This window comes from Durio zibethinus, chromosome 21 (genome assembly GCF_047325235.1).
Source record: "Durio zibethinus cultivar Kanyao isolate XHJ-2024 chromosome 21, ASM4732523v1, whole genome shotgun sequence".
Taxonomy (NCBI): domain Eukaryota; kingdom Viridiplantae; phylum Streptophyta; class Magnoliopsida; order Malvales; family Malvaceae; genus Durio; species Durio zibethinus.
In genome coordinates, this window is record NC_143182.1 from 5,988,887 (window position 1) to 6,006,001 (window position 17,115).

Below are 17,115 nucleotides of genomic sequence, written 5' to 3' on the forward strand. Positions count from 1 at the left end.
AAAAAAAAAAAATCTTTTGCCATTTGAAAAGTGAATATGACTGAAGGGAAGTTACCAAGACTAGATTCAGAACATTGTGGGACGTGGAAACCTCCTTTCTATCCGAAGCTGTATTTCTTTCAGATTTTCAAAGTTTAGATCTTGACTATATTATTTGTAACAGAACTTCCCTGTTGGATTCCAGACAGCCTTTTTTATTTTGTTGTAATTTACTTCTCCTTTTTTTTAAAAAAAAAAAAAAACTTCATATACCTTCTAATCCAAACTAGCAATTTCTAAAAATCTGACCAACATCCTTTCTATCTGACCTAATTTTCAGTTGAGTATTACAATTTAGTTCCTCAATATTCGTTTCACAAACAAACCGCGGCACCTGCATGTTTCTCGCGTTCTGTTAAAGGTCGATGCTTTTTTCATATAAATAGTACCATATTGGTAAGTAAAATATAATCACGTTTTGTATGTTGACTATTACACAATTAAGCCACTTCCAAAATTAATGTACAAAATACATCTGAAGAGTCCAAAGCATCCTTAGCAAATCACTCAACAACAAAGATTTCTCGGCATCAATTGTGTTTCAAAAGATGATCATGATATACATACTCTATGCCATAACTAATTTTTCCAAAACCAAAAAATAAATAATTAAATCATAAACTTGAACTTGGGCAATGAAAACACACGCACACACACAAACAGGCTGGACCCAGCCCAAACCTGCCCATGGACAGTGCAACTCTGAATAATCTGCATCTTTGTTCCTGATTGCTTAAGGAAGAAAACACCTTTAGAGGTGGCGCAAATTTTTCAACAATAGAAATTGCGGGAACGGAAAAAATATAAACCTCTGCATCTGTTATTAAATTACAACATAAATCATTGGTCATTTGAAAGTAACAATTTAAAAAATAATCTAAACATTTACAGGACGTCAAGCAAATTATGAATTTACAAAAGAAGTGCTTGCTAGTCAATGGGGTTCTATACCACTCAAATCTTACATTTCTGACTAAAAACGTAGATCCTGGTTTTCCAGCTATTAGATTGCCACTTACCAAATCTCATAAGCAAGCAAAACTTCAATGGCGAAAGACTCTTACAATCTGCTCAATATGTCTCCGGCAAAGAGGACAGTTGGTCAAGTGTGAAGCGCATGTTGTACAACAGCACATATGACCACACCTGCATATAGTAAGCAATAGGTCTTTCATTATGGTTCTACAATTACAAAGGAGTAAAACTTAAACATAACCAAGTATGTCATAACTTATGAGTCTGTTTGAGTTTAAAAGTTGGATATGAAGAAACAAAATTTCAGAAGCCAAATTTGATATGAACACGTTTGATCATCTCACATGCTCGAACAAAATAAAAGAAAGAATCTATACAAGCTTTATGTATGGGTCAACCTAAATATTAATGCTGTCCAGAAACCTAGCAATCACCAGTTGCTTAATGCCTCTGGCTTTGGCTTGTAAAAGAGGAACATCAAATTCATGTGTTACTCCAGCTAAATATGGAAATACCGTGTCAACCAATGGGCCAATGACATTCTAATGCACCTCTTAGCTGATTCCAGCCACAACCCAAAAAAGATGGAGGGAAAAACAGATGACAATCTTGAATCAACAGTATCAGCACATTTCACATCAGAGACAAACACCCATCCTTCATATAGAATAACTTAGAATTTATGCAAATTAAAGATTTTACATAATAATACTGAATATACCTTTAAAAAAATCCAGCAGACCATCTAGACCCCAGCACCAATAAGGTGCACAAGGAAAACATCTTATTTGCAACTCAGTATGAAACAGAGGCAACAAAAATTCTTTGAACTGATTGATTCAACTTTGTGTTGAAGACCGGATATTGACAGAATTAATTTGGTAATAATAGCTGTTACATAAGCTGAATTTTCAATGAGACTGATAAGCATTAAGCATGGTTATACACAGTACATTATGGAAATAGATGCACAAATAAACTACAGTTAGAGAAAAAGCCTTTATTCTCACAACAAGCAGTAACTTGTTAAATTTAAGTACTGAGACACAAACAAGCATAGAGGGCATAGATATGAAGGCACTTTGGCCGCTTCATATGCATAATTAAGACAATACAACTAGTGGACTTACTGAATGAAGACGGCATTGTACTCTTGCTCAAGGCATATTACACATAGATCTGGCATTATGTGGTCCCTCTTGGTTTCTCCATTTTCAGCTTTCCAAGTTGAATCTACAGAAATGATTGTGAGATCCCAACATCTTCTACAAAAAAACCATGAACAATAACTATCCTTTAGACAGCTAGTAAATTACCTTCTTTATCTGGCCCTGATCTCTTAGCTGCAGCAGCAAGAACCCTGAACGAGCACAGTTTCACAATTCAGTTCGTTATTACAGGAAAAAGAACAAAAGTGGATGCTTGTAAATACATGCCTCTCTTAAAAAAGGGGTAATCAATTGTTCTCTATACTAGTCAATTTATATTCCACAACACTCATCAAGCATACCTTCGCCGCAATTCCCGCCGGCGTCTTCTCTCCAAAACATAATGGATTACATGCTTGGTGATTAAAAAGACACCAAAGATGGTCAGTCCAAACGATGCATACTTGTACCACCTAAATAATACACCTGTTATTTTCTCCTTTTTTGAAATAATCATCAAAACTTATCTATGCAGGAAAAAAATGTGGCAGTAGTCTAAGTCTGTAATATTTACAACCTTGCCCACTTCCCAAGGTTGGAAATGAGTTGATCAATAGATTTGGGGGACACATAAAAAGGCCCTTTATGGGGCTTCTGAATCCGAATTGTTCCAATGTCATCCTTGACAGCCTACCAAGTACAGGAGAGACAAAATGAGGAGAATTGGTAAATAAACCAATTATATGACCCAAATATGGATGATGAACTCAGAAATTGCAGCTTTCTAAATTCTAGATCATAAAAACATCTCGAACTCAAAAAGTTTGTAACAAAGGTTCCATAATAGTAGGACATTAAAGAAGAGCCGTGGCACTGTTAATTGTCTGATGCTTCAAGTGAAATATTCTATTCATCAGGCAGTGGTATACAGGACCAAGGTACAGATTTACCATGGTAGGCTGGTCCTTGGTGATTATGCACAGATAGAAAGGCTGAAAACTGATACTCCATAAAATCAGTCACTTTGGATGATATAAAGAGATTAAACTGCAGCACGACCTTTGAATAATAACTGGCAGCATGTATTAATTATTTTGATGATAAAAGGTGAACTGTTAGGCGCACATCTAATCAGAGCCACAAGGAATGTGTTAAAGGTGAATTATCTTGAAAATTAAAAGTATTTTATAGAACACATGATGCATGACATAGCTTTGAACTTAAATACTCTGTATACGCTACATGAATTCATTAACTAAAATGCACTCTACGCATTACTTTAATTCATTATTTGGAGAGTTTAGGCATGCAAGATCAGTACATTCTCCAAGAATTTTTGTACATTCAAGTTACATTTCAATGTCCACAATTGCCACCTTAAAGCTACCAGGAAGAACATAAGACAAAGCTATGAAAGCCTGCTCCTGGGTGGATGCTTCTTGAAACAACGAAATGCTCAAAGGGAAACTCAATACTCTAACCATACTAAAGAAATGAACCTGCTTGAAGTTGCCAATAGAAAAAATGTATAAGTAGAAATCTAGCCGGTCAACGGAAGAAGACATATAATTTGGAAATTAGTCATAAAAAATGAAAGGAATAATATTAGACAAAAAAGTCTTTGTGCCATCAGAGATCAACTTAAGCTTTTATAATTATTGATAAAAAGATATTGGTAGTATATAGATGGAGCTGCAGCTTAAAACTCCTAGGCAGAGCCAGAACTGTGGCCTTGGGCCTTGGCCTTGACTAAATGGTACCCAGGCCAAAGATCAATCTCAAATAACAGCTTCCAGTGTCTCTCATATCCATTCAAACTATCATCAAGCTGCTTCAGCACCAAGCTTTTAATGTTTTAAGATAAGACTCTAGCCATCCAACCACACTGAAACAGTCTTTTATTCGTTTAGTAGGACCATATATGCATCAGGCTGGACCGTTTTAAAATGAAACATAAGTAACCCAACTTCTTAAGGAACAACCTATCAAAAAAATTGATTTCCTACCATAATTATGTGCAAAAGATACTTTAATACACATTTTATCCCAGAATTTCAGGTGTTGTAAGGAAACAGCAGACTGCACCAAGTATATTAAAGAGTAATAAACATTTTCATTTCATAATATATTGACATTGTTGTATATTTGAATCTGCATTGATATTTCTGCATCATTTGCCTTAAAATAAAGGCAAACTTTAATCCAAAACATACCTCACCCACAACAGTCAAGGAAGAACCAGTGGGAAGCACCCGCTCAATTCTCTTGACACCAAGCATCTAAAAGCAGAAGTTAATCATTATTAAGCTTGACCAAACTGAAAGTGTTACCATAAAATGGACAAGTTGATCACGGGGAAAAATACCTTGAGACCTTGGAGATAGTCTAATGTTCCACGTACAACTGATCGACCTGACTCTTCAAACACTTCACTTCCAACAGTTAGAGCAAAACCTGATGCACCACGAGCACCGATGACATATACATGACCAGTCCCATCATCCTATAATTAATAGTTTAAAGATATTGTCAGCAAATCTGCTACGTTAACAACTTTACTTGTTACACAGCACAACATAATTCCTTCAAGTGTGATTTCTAAAGACAACCATCTTAAGAACCCCAGCAATCGTAAAGAAATAATTTCAGCATACTACTCAAACTAAAAAAATGGAGAAAAATATGTTCTAACCAGGTACCATGGAACCTCTTTACTCATAGAAAGCATCAAAGCAGAATCTTGTATCCAAGAACCAGCATCATTGTGCTTTAGAAAATGCTGTTCAGCCTAAGGACATATGAACACAAATTTTGAGATGCAAGTAGAAAAAAAAGGATGAGAAATTCTACAATTAATGCTCTTTTAATTAAAAAAAGAGTTACCGTTTCCTCTACTATAACACCTCTTAATCCACTGTGTTCACAATTGATTGGTGTCTCAGAACCAACTCTTCCAGAGATTGTAACAATTAAAGGAAGCACTTTACTTTCAAGGTCAAGCAATCGAGCTGAAATGTAACAGAAGCATGGTATCATTAAGGAACGTGTCTTAGCACATGCAAATGATAGCAATTAAAAATCAGTCTCCAATTAAGCATATCACCTAACATTAATTTTATGATGAACACCTTTAGGGGTCATAACAAATGAAAATGCATATAAAACTCACACCACCAATCAAATACAAGTGTCCCATACCCATTTTTCATTAGTTAATGTATAAGTTGCAGGAGACCATTTTTCCAATGTTATTAGATTTTTTAACATGAAATGCAAACTTATCCTCAATATCAATAGGGAACAACCTTGCTGCCAAAATAAAGATCTAGCAGAGCGAACTTATTGCTACATTTACACATGCCCAGGATGTTCCAGCGTGGCAAAATAATCAATAAATTCTTAAATGATTAACAAATACAAAACCAATCCTCTTTGAAATTGATATATTATAAGTTTCCATGAATTATAAAATGGTGCAACAACTTAAACTACCTTCTTACTTAGCACATTTCTCACATTACTTCCAAAAGTTGTAGAAAGCAAAGGAAATCAATATCCAGTAGTTGTAAATCTCAACAAACTAAAAAGAATTCCAAAATCACATAAAAGGAGGAGGGAAATTGGGGCTACATACCCAATTCCTTAAGTTGACTGACTCGAGTGACTGTCTTGAGAAGCTCCGCATCCCTGCTCCACCATTATTAAGTACAGAACTCGATTAACACTTTTTGAAAAATTCGGTCAAATGCATTTGGCAAATAATGTCGATGAAAAGTAACCTGCCACTGCTCCTTCCGAGAAGATAGAGAGCGGCTGCACTCAAACAGCAAGTGAGGCCGCCCCATGGAATCATCTTAAAAGGAAAACCCTAAAACGAAACCCTAATTTCTAAAGACTTTAAGCTACAGCATTCATTCCTCGTAAACAAGCACCAAAGCCAATTTGATTACGGAATTATCAAATAACTTATCACACCAAAATTGAAACAAAATTCAGTATAATAAACCTAAAATAATTTTTTTTTTTTTTTAAAAGCAGAAGGGTCGCTAAAATGGTGGGGAAAAGGTAGGTCGAAGGTGCAAAGAAATTAATGAAGTTATATCAATTTTGTTGTTGTTGTTTTGGTGTGTGTGTGGGAAAGAGAGGAGAAAAAAAAAAAAAGAAGAAGAAATTAGATACGAAATGTGAAGGAAAGGGCCAAGGAAGGTGATTATCCAAGGCACGCAAGATTCATCACTGCCACTCTTCACCCCCAACCCCAATTATTCTTGAATTCAGTACAGAAAAAACAGAGAGAGAAAGAAAGAACCGACTTTTTTCGCCTGAGGCTGGGGCTCAGGCCCAGGCTGAAGCTCTTTCACAGCCCAATCAGAAACCGCTGAAGCAAAACATATTTTGCACCAAAATAAATATTGGCATTAATGTAATTTGCATAGAATAGGGTTTCTATATCAGTACGATTCTTTTTTTCTTTTTTTTTGGGCCAAGGGCACGACAGGTTTTGGTATAGTTTTATATGAAACATAACTTTTTTCACTTTGAAGTCTTTTACGATGCATTTTTATACTTATAATAATTAAATTAGAAATATATATATATGATTCTTTTAGAACATATTTTTAAATGATGATGTTGACATAAGGATAAAATTTATGAGAAAAAGGATTCCACATTTAAAAACATAACCATTTTAAAGAAATAAAATAAAATCTATTCTTACTATTCTCCCAATTCATTTTTTATTTTCTTTAAAGTAGTACAAAAAAAAAAATTAAATCGATCTTACTTTCTTTATATATTCTAATCCATCAAATGAGTCTTTATTTTTATGAACTAATTAAACTATTTTTAACTTTTAGAGGGATATATGCAAAATTTTCCTTTGAAATGAAATCAATATATTTTACCTTAAAAAGAAAGATTTTAATATTTTTACGTGCGAACTATATATATACATACTTAGATGCACAATGAGAATTTCGTTGATACCAATTTTATAATTAAACCTCTAAAACGACACAATTTTAACAATGCTTACCGTGCATACGTTGGGAGCCTCCTCCCACCAAGCATCTAAAGGGACTCTTAATTATTTAACATGCTAACTTTGGGGCTTCTTTGGAGTCTATGAGGTGTACATATATGCCTTAATTAGATGAATTAGCTTATTAAGCTTCTTTAGCTGAAGCATCAATTTGCAGAGCAAATTTAGAGGAGAAGGGTTGTCCTACAGAGCCAAAAAGTTAGATATATAACTAGGATCAAAACCGATGGCTTACCTGCCTACCTTTTCTTTACCATGCCAATTAAAGAATTATCAAATAAGGTCTTGCAATTGCAATCACAACAAAATTAAATAATATTGTCCTGGTTTGGAGGAAAACCACACATTAATGCTATTTAATTCTTCCATTTCCCTTGTTTTTTTTTTTTTTTTCTACATTTCTATATGAAAAAAAAAAAGGATTGCCATATGATGGATGATGAAAGTAATTCATATATATGATTTTAATCTATATGTATATATCTATTTATATATTAAAAAAAAAAGATTTGTCTCTTAGAAATTCGTTTATATATTAATTAACATCTAGCAATTGTGCAGCCGAATTTAGAAGTAATTATTCACGGAACTCTAATGCATGCGGCAGCTTTTAAGACACAGTTGCATGCATGGTTTTTGAGGTTTGATGGATGTTAGGGTTAGGATGATGCTGACTTATTCTCTATAAAATCGACATTCAAGCTAATTATTGCACCTGTCAACCAATCATTGCATTTCATATTTATGATTTTGGATTGCTAGCAACAATGAAAATGATACGTCTGCACTAATAATTATATTGGGGCTCGAGCTATGCGGAAATATGATCCAACCTAAATTAGTACTGAATGAGCTGAAGAAACTTTGTATTGGTAATTTGTCCTTCTAAGCAGCAAAAGAGAACCAAAAAAAGTTTCAGTACTCATCAAACTATAACTCTTTTCGTGAACCTGTTGGTTTCAGCGGAGACATTTCACTGGTTGTCTTTATTCAACACATATGCCATGCTTTACATCTATCTGCCATTTTCATATGAACTCTGATTAAGTAATACAAAATACAAACTGAATAGAGCAACAATAGCTCATTCCCCCTCTTTGCTCAGGTAAGAATTAATGGTGTATTTGCCAACTGAGGTGAATCGGAGTAGTTTCCTGTTCGTATTAGGTCTGCAACAAATCTGTTTGCAGCTTCTGTATAATGATTTCCATCCCAATTTATATACTCAGCGGTGTTATTACATGGATTTGCTGACACTATGCTCCCATCCAGATCTTTAGTTAGGCCACAAGCAATCCTAGTGTCAAAATTCAATGGAGGTCCACCATAACCACAGCATGCTGCTAAACGTTGTTGGAATCCTGGAGAAAGCAAATATCCAGATCGAGTAACAGATGATGAACATGAAAAAGCATTGATATATGAAAGATGGACAAGTAATAGCTTGCTTACCATATAGAGAATAGTTTGAAATAAGGTTTAGCTTTATTGAGTAAATGTCAATGTAAGTGCAATTAGCTTCAGGCAATTGTGCCAAGAACTTTAGACATATATCATGGAGTTTCATGTTGAAAACATTAGCTGCTCGATTGTGTGAAATTACGCAACCAAGCTCATCTAGGTTCGAGGCGTCTTTTCCAAATGTAGCAATGATTCTTGGCAAGCATCCAAGGGGACCTGTGTTATGAATCCAGAAATTCCTTGCTCCTGCATCATATAATCTCTAAAAAAAAGCAAGAAAAAGAAATTAAGTATAGTAGTAGTAATATTTACTTAGATGAATCAGAACTGATATAATTTCTGTGCTAAAGAGAGCTTGACAGAACCTTCATTCCATCCTTGAGTGCTGACAGAAGTTTTGAGATCAAAGCAAGTACTTGTTCCTCCGACGTTGATGAGTAGAATGCGAAATCGAGATCATTCTGGCCGATATCAAACATGTAAAGGCCCTGCTTGAAATAATCTTCTGCAGGAAGATACTTCTGAAGTTCTTTATCTGAAAAAAAAAAACCCATTTTTTATGTCAGTGCGATTTGTTGAATGTTATGATCACAAGTATGGGATTTTCTTGTGGGGTGTGGTTCTATTAAGGTTGGTATCAAAAAACCTAGAAGCTTGTCCAATGATGAATACCTTTCGAGAGTAACGCAAGAACTCGATTCTTTAATCTGAAGAATTGAGATAGCTGAAGGTTAAAGGAAAAAGGATTTGGAGAAGCTGCATCGGCTGGAAGTATGGTCGACCCTCCGGTTGCAAAATTGCACCCTGTCTCGAAACTGGGAGAGCCAACAGAATCCAAATATGGGTTCAGGTATGGAAGCTCCATTGCCTCCACTGCCAGAACAAAACCAAAAAGTACAATATGTTAAATTTCCAACACATATTAGAATTAAATTCATCTCCAAGGACAAACATGTAGAATAAAAATAGGAAGATAACAATATATACTTAGAAAATCAATGATTAAGCGACCATCACAGAATCTCCCAGAGGGTTCATGGAAGTAAGTTTCTCCATTAAGTGGTATCATCGGAAAAGCTTTTCCGGCAACTAATCCGCCAGTATCTGAATTTGAGTCCCCAAAGTTGAACACCGCTGGATAATTCAAACTCAAGGGGGTAATAGTAGGCCAAAAGGAACAAATTAGAGCTAGTTTTAGAAGAGAATGCATATTCATATTCAGAGCTACGGAAATGGAAGCTGAAGAAAAACTGACAAAATCTTTGGCAAAAACAAACAATAGTTTGGATTTCCTTAAAATGGCTGGACCATGAAGACAAAGGTTGGTAGGAAGTAGATTTCTTGCAGCTGAATGAAATTGAATAAAAAACAAAAAGGTCTGTTATTTTAGCCTCAAATTTAAACTCCCACAATTTACAGTAGTTTATTGAAACGCTCCATTGCAAAAATGGAAGAGTACGAAACAGAAAGGAGAGAGGCTAGAAAAATATTTCCAGGCTATCGATCGCTAGGATGTCTTATCTCCACGACTAAAGGATGTGGACATATTTTCTCCACTGAACTCATAATAATAAAACCAAAAAAAAAAAAAAAAAAACAGAAACAAAACAAATCACAGTCAAAGGACACTGAATCCACTTTCCTGGTGGCCTTTTCCTTCGTTGTTTGTGTTAGTACTATTATTATTTTCTTTTTTCTTTTTTTTTTTTATAAAAAAACCCATTGTTTTTATCAGACTTTTCATGCAAGCAGTACTTTTTCAGCCTTGTGGGATCAACCAAATGTTTTTTTGTGGGTTTTTCTAAAGGGTTCATGATGCGATATTATTTAATTTATTTTATTATTTAATTTTCTGATAATAATTTATAAGATATATGCTCTAATAAAACATCAAATATAAACGTTTGTTTTGGAGCAACGCTCTCATGGTCTCATTTCGGACACTGGACAATAATAAGAGAAAGAGATTTAAATCAAAATCTTAAATTTCAAAGAAATAGCATCGCCTAAAATGTAAGGAACCATAACAATTGGGGTCTATTTAGATGGATAATAAAATTAATTTTGATAAGATTAAAAAAAAAACTAAAAGTGATATCAGTTCTTATATCAATAACATTTGGTACTGTAAAAATAATATTAAAATCAATGATAAAATAATATATTTATAGATAAATGCAATAATTAGATAAGATAAAATATAATAAAAAATCATTAAAAATATTAAATTAAAATTTATATATATTAAAAAATTTAAATTATTTGACATTTATGAAAGTAATTAAAAATATTAAAATTTTTATGTTAAACAATGATTTTTTAATAAATAATTAAAAATTAATAAAAATGATAGCAATATATCAAATGATTTTTTTAATTTAAAAATATTGTACTCTCAACTTTTTTATTTACTATATATTTGATTACTAATTTATGCATTAATTTTATTTATTAAATATTATTAACTTGTTTAATTCTAGATGAATATAATTATTATTTATTTATATTAAAGTTTAAGGTTTTTAAGGGACATTTTAAGAAAAATATTAATTGCTTAAAGGTATAAAAATAATAATATGATAAAAATAAAATGTTATTTTTTAAATTAAAAAAAATATTTTAGTTAAATTTTTAAATATAAGAATAAAATTGTATTTAAAAGATATTAACAGAGACAAAAATATCCAAAATAAGGTAGGGTGGCTCACCACATCCATTAGGTAGCAATGGAGAATCGGCCATCCACTTGTGCCATGTCAACACAATCGAACCGTGTTTTTACCATCCAAACAAGAAATAACGGTGCAATTGCACGAAACAGGTGTTTGTGAACGGTTGCCGTGAATGAATCCAAATCCAGCCTGCGTATTGGGCCGGAAAAGAACATGTAGATCTATGTTTATAGCGCTGAGACAATTGGGGCGGCCGACAACAGCGTAGAGCCTAGATTAAATGGATCTCGTTACGATTAATAATCAGCTTCGAAAAAAACGCTCTTTTTTTTTCTTGTCTAAATCTAAAACCCTTCATTCAGAAACAAGGTTGATAGCTAAAACCCTTCCCCAAAAGCCAGCGCTGCAGCTGTAGCAGCAAAATCCCCCACCTGCCTGCGCCAGCGCCACTCTTCTGTACATAAAATCCTTTGCTTTTCTAACAACAGATCAAATCAAAAGGACAAAAGAAAATGACTGCGGTTGTCCTTCGAAACCCTAATTCGAGGCGCCTTTTTTCATTATCTTCCCCACTTTACTGGTCCTCTCGTGGCTCCATCTATTCTTCCCCCTTCTCTGTCTCCGATTCTCTCTCTGGAAATGAGGCGGCGATTCCTGCTATAGCTAACCCTTGGTGGAGATCCATGGCTACTTTCACTCGCACGTCAGTTCTCTTCCTTTGATTTTGCTACATAAATTAGATCTCTTTCTTTTTTATACTTTCAACTCTCAAGTGCTTTCTGGGGGTTTTAGTTGGTAAAATTTGTGACTTTAAGAATAGAAAGGGTCATTCCTTTCCGTTTTGGGGGGTTTTACCATTTTGAAAAAAAAAGTGATAGGTTTTTTGTGAGGTTTAATGGGGGTATCTGTTGAAACATGATAAACTAACCATGAAAGGAAGAGATAGATGAAATTGGTTTTCATTTTAACTGTTGAAATCGTTTTCTTATTTGTATGATGATTTTATTTTCCAGAAAACCTCATGTTAATGTAGGAACAATTGGGCATGTTGATCATGGAAAGACCACACTGACTGCGGCAATCACAAAGGTTGGCTTATCATATGCTTAATGGTTTCTCTCCACAAATCATATCATTTTGGAATTGTTCTGAATTCGTTATTGCAATAGTGATCTGATGATTAGTTCGGTATTTTGTGAACAGGTGCTAGCAGAAGAAGGGAAAGCCAAGGCTATTGCCTTTGATGAAATTGACAAGGCCCCTGAGGAGAAAAAGAGAGGAATTACAATCGCAACGGTTTGTAAATTTTTGTGTTCTCTTGAAATGAAGCTGCTCACTTGAATTTTTTCCCTGCAAAGCTATCACACTTGATTTCATTTTGCAGGCTCATGTGGAGTATGAGACAGTTAAACGTCACTATGCACATGTAGACTGCCCTGGACACGCTGATTATGTTAAAGTAAGCCAATAATTTAATATGGTAAATGAAATTATGTTTCCAGAGTCTTTTTCTGCATAACCTAGCTGAAGATGTTGCAAAAAGAGGATGGAGCTAGTAGTACTAGAAAGATTTGTGATAAGATAGTGTACAGAAATGCCGAAGCTTTTATGGCAAGAAACATGCAATTTTATTTTGTAAAAGAAACCATAAACACTTTCTTATTGGGTTTTTTTTTTTTTTTGGGGGGGGGGGGGGGCGGCGGGGAGTGTTCTATTATTTGGATTTCCTTTATTCTATTTGTTCTCTTATCACAATGTCTGTACTACTTCTACTGCTAGTTTTATCTAATTTCACAATCATAGATACATTGAAATGATATTAACCATCTTGAATCTTTAATTCATTTTTGTTTATTAATGCACGACATGACTCTAACCATCAAACAGCTTATGAACAGTGGCCTAACTCTAACATGTTATGCAGAATATGATCACTGGCGCTGCCCAAATGGATGGTGGTATTCTGGTTGTATCTGCTCCTGATGGACCCATGCCTCAGACTAAGGAACATATTCTGCTTGCCCGACAGGTGGATACCACTACTAATAGCTGCTTGAAACTTATTTATCACGGATGTTTTGCCTGTAGTTATAGAGGAAAGTAAATTATTGACTTAGAAAAACGTATTTTTCTGCAGGTTGGTGTACCCTCACTTGTTTGTTTCCTGAATAAAGTTGATGCTGTTGATGATCCAGAGCTGTTGGAGCTTGTGGAAATGGAGCTTCGTGGTAGGTAGCCTTTTGAGTTATTTTGTCAACCTGTTATTTCTTGTTTGTTCAGTGCTGTCGCTTCTTTAAACTAATTCACATAAGTTTATGTTTGCAACAGAACTTCTTAACTTCTACAAGTTTCCTGGGGATGAAATACCTATCATTCGGGGATCAGCATTGTCAGCTTTACAGGGTACAAACGAGGAAATAGGCAAAAATGCAATTTTGAAACTAATGGAGGCTGTAGATCAGTATATTCCTGACCCTGTTCGCCAACTTGACAAGCCTTTCCTGATGCCAATTGAAGATGTTTTCTCAATTCAGGTAGAGAGCCATGCATTTTTTTTGTACTTATTATTTCTTTGGTTGACTTGCAAACCTTTGGCTTTGCTATATCAGTTGCTTTAGCAGCTCTTTTTTGTGGCTTTGATTATCATCAGTCTTGGTCTTTCTTCCTTTTTTGGGCCATTCAAATTCCTTTAGGATTGTGTTCAATGTCAGGTAACTAAGTTGTGGCTATAATATTACTGTCATTTACCCTTTTTTCTGTTTCATGTTAGTACGTGGAGGAGGCTGAATGCTTGAAAATGTGGGCTTTTTTTTCATTTAAAATGTGATCATGTTACTTGGCCATAAGTTTGCATTTTCTTTAATTGGAATTGTAGTCATATTATGGTCTGCACCTGTATTTCAGTAAAATTTATTTCCTATCGCATGCAAGGGCAATTTTTTTTAGTTAAATGTCATAAAATCAGAAGCAGAATTTTTGGAGTTAAAAATTTTAATTTAGCTGTAATGATTTTGGTTGGTGTCTTGAAGGGACGTGGAACTGTTGCAACTGGCCGTGTTGAACAAGGGACCATTAAAGTTGGTGAAGAAGTTGAAATTTTGGGGTTAATGCAGGTATATTTGTATATAGATTTTTTTGGTCATTTTTCTATGAAGTCCTTATGCATTTTCTTGTGATAAATTTGTTGGACTGATGATGTTCTGGAACTCTTAATCTGATTAAGTCAGCATGATGTGGGTTGTTTGATGAAGGGTTCTGTTGATTTGTTTTAATAAAATGCCTTTTACTTTTAGTTCTAAATTTAGCTTTCTTCTGCAGGGCACACCTTTAAAAACTACAGTTACTGGTGTTGAGATGTTCAAGAAAATCTTGGATCAAGGACAGGTAAGTGAACTATTATAGAGGCTCTTCTGCATTTGGTATTGAACTATATTTATGCGTGTGGATACTCTACTAGGCTGGTGACAATGTGGGACTTCTTCTGCGTGGCCTAAAAAGAGAGGATGTGCAGCGTGGAATGGTAATGGCACCAACAAAGCTTCTTTACATTCACTTGTTCTCTAGCAGCAAATAGAACTTTTTGTAATAACTCTAATCTATTTATGATTTATCTGAATTTTGAAGTCACATTTGCCATTGACCCCTTGTTACACAAAACCTTGTGAATCTTTCATCCTTGGAGGAATATTTTACGTAGTATAGGAGAGAAAAGAGTTTTGCAGTAACATTTACTATTAGCTTTTGAAAGAAATAAATATTTTAATGGTAAATTAGTTTTGTTGGGCATGATGTGCAAAAAGAGGATGTAGTAAAACATCTGATTTCTTCCAACTGCTTAGGTAATTGCAAAACCTGGAAGTTTGAAGACATACAAGAGGTTTGAGGCAGAGATATATGTCCTCACAAAAGATGAAGGTGGACGTCATACAGCCTTTGAATCAAATTACAGGCCCCAGTTTTATCTGAGGACTGCAGATGTAACTGGAAAGGTGGAATTACCTGAAAGTGTCAAGATGGTTCTGCCAGGAGACAATGTTACTGCAACTTTCGAGCTGATCTCACCTGTGCCTCTCGAAGCAGGTATGCTGCAGTATTCCCTTTTTTCCCAAAAAAAAAAAATCTATGAAGTTGCTAATTGGAAGTTCCATTATAGCACATTATCTGTGCCGAGAAGAGTTTTTTTCTCTTCCTAGTTATTGAAGTCTCAAAGCTTAGAAAATAAGACAGCCTTAATATGTTGCTTGCCATCAATGTAACAGGACAAAGATTTGCCTTGAGGGAAGGAGGTAGAACTGTTGGCGCTGGTGTGGTATCAAAAGTATTGAGCTAAGAAGTTGCTGTTCCATATTGTTGATGGTTTCTCATCTTGTTAGTTGCAGAATGGATCAGGTGAGAAAATCAGTTGGTAATATCTTTTGTTCTAGAATTGCTAAAGAGATTGTTAGTGATATGAAATTGGGGATGTTAATGGAAATTATTTTCATTCAATTTCCGGTGGTGCGGAAGTAGTCAGCATGTAATTTTTTTTCTTTTTCCATTTTCCATCTAAAAATCACAATTGAACAGCTTTTAAAGGTTATTTGAAGGTTATGGTACTGTTGAACATTTCTACAGTGCCATGTAAGCTTGGTATCTGCAAGTCATAACCAATCATTTTTCTTTGGAGTTGTACTTTTTTGTAGATATTTGTTGTTTATTTTCCTTTTCTTAACAAATTTGTAAAAAGAAAAGTTTTTCTTTTCTGTCAAAAGGGTATTTTCAGGGAAACCTGTCTCAAACCTTTTACTCGGCGATGAGCTTATCAAAAGCCTAGGTATTTCGAGGGAAACCAGTCACAAGGCTTAGGTGACATTATTATGAGGCAAAGTTGAAAAAATCTGACGCTTACCAATTTATATTATAGAGGTATAGAGTTACAAGTAAGCAACCACCAAATGTCATTGTTAGACTTTAACCACGTACAAAAAACGAAATAAATTTAAGCAAGCATTGATAGAAACTTACCTTTACATGGATTCAAAATGGCAATGCTACAGCTTGCCTTTTTTGTTTCAAATCTCACAAAAAGATCCAAAATGGCTATAGTACAGCTTGTTTTTTTTGTTTCAAATCTCTCAAAGTTATATGATTTTGTTATTACTGTTATCATGGAAAAATCTCATGTGACAGCTCTTGTAACGTAATAATCTCATAGACCAGTTCTTATAAGCTATTTTCTGTAGCATTGAGCCCTAGGAAATCTGAGGAAACTATGTCCAAGCAACTGAATACTTGGGTGATTCAACTTTAAACGCCTATCATATATTCAGCAGGCCATGCCTATCCTAGTTAACGTAACATTCAAAGAGAGAAATAAAGTTCCCCCAGTCCATATAGCATAGAGAAACTTGACCCATTATAATCATCATTTGTAATTTATTCATTGGGCCTGTTATCATAGTCCTATAAAAGAGTTATTAATCTTATATCGATTGTGTATTAAAATTAATTTTAAGATATAATGATTCATATCCCTTTAACTTACGAGATTTTTTTTGTGCGATAAAATTATGAAGTTAACGGATCAGAACGAATAATACCTCATAAGTTAATGTGAACTCTGACATTTAATATCATAATTGACTTTGAGAATACTAGCAATGTATCACCGAAAACGGTGAAACTCCGTTGGACTGGTGAAAGAAGTCATTGTCTTAGAAAAGAGTGTACTAAAATTAATTTTGAGATATAAAGATTTACATCCTTTAAACTTGTAAGATATTTTTTGTGAAACAAA

At 34.4% G+C, this 17,115-nt stretch overlaps 3 protein-coding genes across 6 annotated transcripts; 1 reads left to right on the plus strand and 2 right to left on the minus strand.

Annotated features, from left to right (window-relative positions):
* Window positions 1-834: 834 nt before the first annotated feature.
* On the minus strand, window positions 835-6,554 carry LOC111305165 (E3 ubiquitin-protein ligase SP1-like). Of its 4 annotated transcripts, XM_089750395.1 has the most exons (12): window positions 5,942-6,554; window positions 5,797-5,849; window positions 5,046-5,170; window positions 4,855-4,950; window positions 4,528-4,665; window positions 4,376-4,441; window positions 3,539-3,661; window positions 2,740-2,852; window positions 2,525-2,635; window positions 2,331-2,374; window positions 2,145-2,247; window positions 835-1,185 (listed from the first exon to the last, which is right to left on the minus strand). In XM_089750395.1, exons 1-12 carry the CDS (start codon window positions 6,013-6,015, stop codon window positions 1,083-1,085), a joined length of 1,149 nt encoding a protein of 382 aa, XP_089606521.1. In that variant the 5' UTR covers window positions 6,016-6,554; the 3' UTR covers window positions 835-1,082. The 4 variants fall into 4 exon arrangements, with proteins under 4 accessions (XP_089606521.1, XP_022758154.2, XP_089606522.1 ...); XM_022902419.2 differs by lacking the exon at window positions 3,539-3,661 and having other exon boundaries at window positions 5,942-6,542; XM_089750396.1 differs by lacking the exons at window positions 4,855-4,950; window positions 5,046-5,170 and having other exon boundaries at window positions 5,942-6,553.
* A 1,503-nt stretch (window positions 6,555-8,057) lies between these two features.
* On the minus strand, window positions 8,058-10,016 carry LOC111306076 (GDSL esterase/lipase At1g54790-like). Its single transcript, XM_022903981.2, has 5 exons — window positions 9,655-10,016; window positions 9,340-9,540; window positions 9,033-9,202; window positions 8,659-8,929; window positions 8,058-8,567 (listed from the first exon to the last, which is right to left on the minus strand). Exons 1-5 carry the CDS (start codon window positions 9,881-9,883, stop codon window positions 8,308-8,310), a joined length of 1,131 nt encoding a protein of 376 aa, XP_022759716.2. The 5' UTR covers window positions 9,884-10,016; the 3' UTR covers window positions 8,058-8,307.
* A 1,455-nt stretch (window positions 10,017-11,471) lies between these two features.
* Window positions 11,472-16,010, plus strand: LOC111305166 (elongation factor Tu, mitochondrial). Its single transcript, XM_022902423.2, has 12 exons — window positions 11,472-12,042; window positions 12,353-12,428; window positions 12,543-12,635; window positions 12,724-12,798; window positions 13,264-13,368; window positions 13,477-13,567; window positions 13,668-13,873; window positions 14,369-14,452; window positions 14,658-14,723; window positions 14,797-14,859; window positions 15,179-15,419; window positions 15,599-16,010. Exons 1-12 carry the CDS (start codon window positions 11,852-11,854, stop codon window positions 15,667-15,669), a joined length of 1,362 nt encoding a protein of 453 aa, XP_022758158.2. The 5' UTR covers window positions 11,472-11,851; the 3' UTR covers window positions 15,670-16,010.
* The last annotated feature ends 1,105 nt before the right edge of the window (window positions 16,011-17,115 follow it).

Bases quoted from the DNA above. Each gene is read 5' to 3' on its own strand.
- LOC111305165 (XM_089750395.1), bottom strand. From the start codon at position 6,015: ATGATTCCATGGGGCGGCCTCACTTGCTGTTTGAGTGCAGCCGCTCTC. The intron at 4,951-5,045 runs GTAACTCTTTTT...ATATGTCCTTAG, and splicing joins GTGTTATAGTAGAGGAAACG to GCTGAACAGCATTTTCTAAA. The intron at 4,666-4,854 runs GTTAGAACATAT...TATTAATTATAG, and splicing joins AAGAGGTTCCATGGTACCTG to GATGATGGGACTGGTCATGT.
- LOC111306076 (XM_022903981.2), bottom strand. From the start codon at position 9,883: ATGAATATGCATTCTCTTCTAAAACTAGCTCTAATTTGTTCCTTTTGG. The intron at 9,541-9,654 runs GTATATATTGTT...TTGTTCTGGCAG, and splicing joins CTTAATCATTGATTTTCTAA to TGGAGGCAATGGAGCTTCCA. The intron at 8,568-8,658 runs GTAAGCAAGCTA...TGCTTTCTCCAG, and splicing joins TTCAAACTATTCTCTATATG to GATTCCAACAACGTTTAGCA.
- LOC111305166 (XM_022902423.2), top strand. From the start codon at position 11,852: ATGACTGCGGTTGTCCTTCGAAACCCTAATTCGAGGCGCCTTTTTTCA. The intron at 12,636-12,723 runs GTTTGTAAATTT...TTCATTTTGCAG, and splicing joins GAGGAATTACAATCGCAACG to GCTCATGTGGAGTATGAGAC. The intron at 12,799-13,263 runs GTAAGCCAATAA...CATGTTATGCAG, and splicing joins GACACGCTGATTATGTTAAA to AATATGATCACTGGCGCTGC.